The sequence below is a fragment of the Perkinsus marinus genome (genome assembly GCF_000006405.1).
Source record: "Perkinsus marinus ATCC 50983 genomic scaffold scf_1104296931268, whole genome shotgun sequence".
Classification (NCBI taxonomy): domain Eukaryota; phylum Perkinsozoa; order Perkinsida; family Perkinsidae; genus Perkinsus; species Perkinsus marinus.
In genome coordinates, this window is record NW_003215824.1 from 1 (window position 1) to 1,094 (window position 1,094).

A 1,094-nucleotide genomic window follows, 5' to 3' on the forward strand; every position below is an offset into this window, starting at 1 on the left:
TCCAACTTTTCAGTCACTTAAGTTTATAGTGTTCTGCCAAGGCCTGCTACCTGTCTTGTGCGCTTACGTCTGCGGAGTAATTCCTTTTCACTAGGTCAATGCCGTCGGGTGGCCGATGTTATATTAGCGAAGTTTCCTACAGTCACCTGAGCGGGCAGGCCGGTCAAAAGTTCCAACCCGCTGCAGAGGCACGACACATATATCAGAGACTCTGATTCAGAGCCGAGAAGGTATGGACGGATCATGGTAAAGAAGTCTCAGAGAGAATTCCTCGAGCACATCGGGTAGGATGAACCCATCCGATAGGTTCAAATAACTTATTAACTTAGTTTCTTACCTAACTGTTTTGAGTTGATGAGTCTGATATAGAATTTAAGCCATCGACTCGCAACTTGCGAGTCGCAAGCATGTAGCATTAAGCGATATCAAATCGATATATAGTCTGCTAGTGGAGTGCAAGGTCTAGGCTAGTGAATATGTACCACTAGGTCTATATGGCCACGTGGTTAACCTGTATGTTCACGAACCGAAAGGTCCCAGGATCTATTCCTGGGTCCGACTCTTACACTGAGCCATGTCCCACTTTAGCTGGTAAAGCTACTGATCGATTAAGCTATATTAGCTGTACCACTATTTGAAACTACTATTGAACCATCAACTTACTACTCTAGGTTTTCTTGTACTTTCCTAATGTTCTCCCCAGCATTGCGTTCAACTGGTGCCCAGAACCCTAGCTCGTCGAGCGGAGGCTCTGGTAGCGTGAATGCTCCCCGTGCACGTCAAGTTCGCCCTCTCTCTGATTTCTACAGAGAAGACGAAGATGACGCCGGGGATATCAACAATGATCCCGATCACGAAGGTGGCGAGGCATTGTATATAGATGATAATGTTTCAAGCCATCATAGTGATGATGAGATAGATAATGCGGAGCGTCCTCAGGAAGAGGTTACTAAGCCCGTGAAAGATGGAGCGCCTGAAAAGCGTAAGGAGGTCTCGGATGACACCAGGCCATCATCCTTAGTCGAGGCTTCGAAAGCTCGACGGATGGTTGAGCTTCGTAAGAATGCCGTGAAGTTCAGTGGTGGTGCTAATGA

At 46.9% G+C, this 1,094-nt stretch overlaps 1 protein-coding gene across 1 annotated transcript; it reads left to right on the top strand.

Annotated features, from left to right (window-relative positions):
- Nucleotides 1-690: 690 nt before the first annotated feature.
- Nucleotides 691-982, top strand: Pmar_PMAR001458 (hypothetical protein; the record flags this gene model as incomplete). The annotated part of the gene is made up of 1 exon (XM_002786702.1): nt 691-982. A coding segment is annotated over one exon (292 nt), but the record flags the coding sequence as incomplete, so codon positions are not given.
- Between the last annotated feature and the right edge of the window lie 112 nt (nt 983-1,094).